Source organism: Octopus bimaculoides, chromosome 1 (assembly GCF_001194135.2).
Source record: "Octopus bimaculoides isolate UCB-OBI-ISO-001 chromosome 1, ASM119413v2, whole genome shotgun sequence".
NCBI classification, from domain to species: Eukaryota; Metazoa; Mollusca; class Cephalopoda; order Octopoda; family Octopodidae; genus Octopus; species Octopus bimaculoides.
The window spans coordinates 120,947,557-120,950,056 of NC_068981.1; the positions used below are offsets into that span (position 1 = coordinate 120,947,557).

The 2,500-nt window shown below is 35.7% G+C and overlaps 1 protein-coding gene across 1 annotated transcript in view; it reads left to right on the forward strand.

The window, feature by feature from the left end:
- The window catches only part of LOC106872789 (uncharacterized), a 423,364-nt gene that overhangs the window by 355,094 nt on the left and 65,770 nt on the right, over positions 1-2,500 (forward strand). The window contains exon 14 of the mRNA XM_052969923.1: positions 811-885. Coding sequence (XP_052825883.1) covers positions 811-885 — 75 coding nt within the window. The remainder of the gene's footprint in view (positions 1-810; positions 886-2,500) is intronic.

A 2,500-nucleotide genomic window follows, 5' to 3' on the forward strand; every position in this document is an offset into this window, starting at 1 on the left:
TATATATATATATATATATATATATATATATCATCATCATCAGCCTTTAATGTCTGTTGGTCTATTTGACCAGAGCTGGAAAACAGAAGTTTCAATCTGACTTGGCTTGGTTTCTATGGCTGGATACCCTTCCTAACACCAACCACTTCACAGTGTGTGCTGGGTGCTTTTAACATGCCACCAGCATGAGTGCTTGCATGTGGCACTGACATGAATGCTTTTTACATGGCACCATCACAGGACTCCTGTAGGTTAATCCTCTTCGCCAGGGGATGCAGCTTTAACACTTCTGCTGTGGAGGACAAGACATCTTGTGTACAGCAAGGTGCCAGGTATTTCCATCCTTTGTCATCTTGTCCAAATATATATATCGTTTTAATATTTCACTTGAGCATTGCACAACTAATAACCTGGTGTAGAACTCAGTATACATATGCTTCTGAACAAAGCTTTAGTCAAACACAGAATGTTAGTAAGAAAATGTGATGACAAGGGAATAAATGATTATCTTACGAACTTTATTAGCATTGAAGCCTCAAAGATGAAGTGCAATTTATTTCATATTGCACTTCATATTCGCGGCTCTATTGCAGCTATTAAGTATTACTAAGGCACTCATTTATAAATCCAATGCATCTTATGCCAGAAACAGCTGTAAGCCAATGAAATTCATAAGATAATCATTCATTCTTTTGTCATCTCATTTTCTTATATATGCATACATACACACGTGTGTTTTGAGTTCTGTTTTCCTTTTTGTATTATCAAACCTGTCATTTTCTGTCTAATTATTTATTCATTTATTTCCAGCCTTAAAAAAACTAAAGACTTTAAAGTTAGGATCATGCCGGCAGCTAACAGACAACTGTTTAACACCTATATCGGGTAAGCAATTCTGTATATAGATTACGTAACAAGATTACCTACTTCCATGATTATTATCTTTGTCGCTAGAAAAGAAACATTTTCAAAAGTTTACATCTATGTTACACTCTCATCAGTTTCATCATAATTGTTATCAAACATATTCATGGATGTGTAAGTAAAAACATTTGTTTCTAAACTCAAAGGAATAACACTTTTTTTGCACTTGGCCACTGACGCCTATGCTGTCTGGATAAGAGTGTTACTCCTAGTTAAGAACTAAATGTTTCTAATTCAGATCCAGTTCAGTAATATTATAAATCAAGTAATAAGACACTTGAGATTAAACTGAGTAGAATGTAGTATAGATCATCATCATCATCATCATTTAATACCTGTTTTCCATGCTGGCATGGGTTGGATGTTTTGACTGGAACTGGCCAACCGGGGAGATTCCTAGGCTCTATTTGTCTGTTTTGGCATGGTTTCTATGACTGTATGTCCTTCCTAACACTAACCACTTCACAGGGTATACTGGGTGCTTATATAGTGACATTAGCACAAGTGCTTTTGATGTGGCACTGGCACAAGTGCTCTTACTGTGGCACTGGTACAGGTACTTTTTTATGTGGTACCAGAATAAGTGCTTTTCTATGTGGCACTTGCACTTGCGAGCCCACATGAAAAGACCTCTCAGCCGAGAGAGGGAGTGGGAGGCATGGCCTAAAGAACATGCCTATATCTATGTATGGATGACCATGATTTTACATATCTTGATGTCTTCTCAAGCATAGCATATCGCCAGAAATCATAGTCCCTTGTCATTTCCTCTGTGAGGCTCAACATCTGAAGATCCTTTTTTTACGACTTCTTCCCATGGCTTCCTGGGTTTACCCCTTCCACAGGTTCCCTCCACAATTAGAGATCAGCACTTCTTTATGCTGCTGTCCTCATCCATATGCATCACATGTCCATACCAGTGCAGTAGATATCAGTATGAAAAGCACTACTGATCTCTCTTAGTAAGATTAATAGTTTGTAAAATTATAGTAGAATAGAACCTCACAGTACGAGTGCCCCATTGTACGAGTAATTAACTGTACAGTCTGAGACTTGCAGCATGAGCACACAAATCATTTGATCTTTAAGGTAATTCAGTTAATAAAACCAGTTTACATATTTCTTTTGCATTCTCTTTTTTATTATTGTCATTTTACTTGTAACTTTATCTTTTCTCTTTTAAAACCCATAAAAAATAATTTTTGGGTGTGTTTGTATGGCTGGAATGGATTAATTATATTTTAGTTAATTTCAATGGGGAAAATTGATTTGTAAAATGAGTAAATTGTAAGATGGGCTTGGTCATGGAACAAATTAAACTCATACTGCGAGGTATCACTGTATTATTATTAATTCATCATTTACATTTCTTTTATGCAGTTTACAAATTAAGCAATTCTTTTTTTTTTATTTTGGTTAAGTAAGTCTTTCTGTATATTAGCGATAGTAATTGTGTTCATAAACAGCTTTTGTCTGTAAATCTGAGTATTGCCAGCAGAGAAAACATATAAGAACTGAGTTGATGGAGTATCAAATACACAACCAAGATGTTGTTATTGCTGTTGCAATGTGCCTT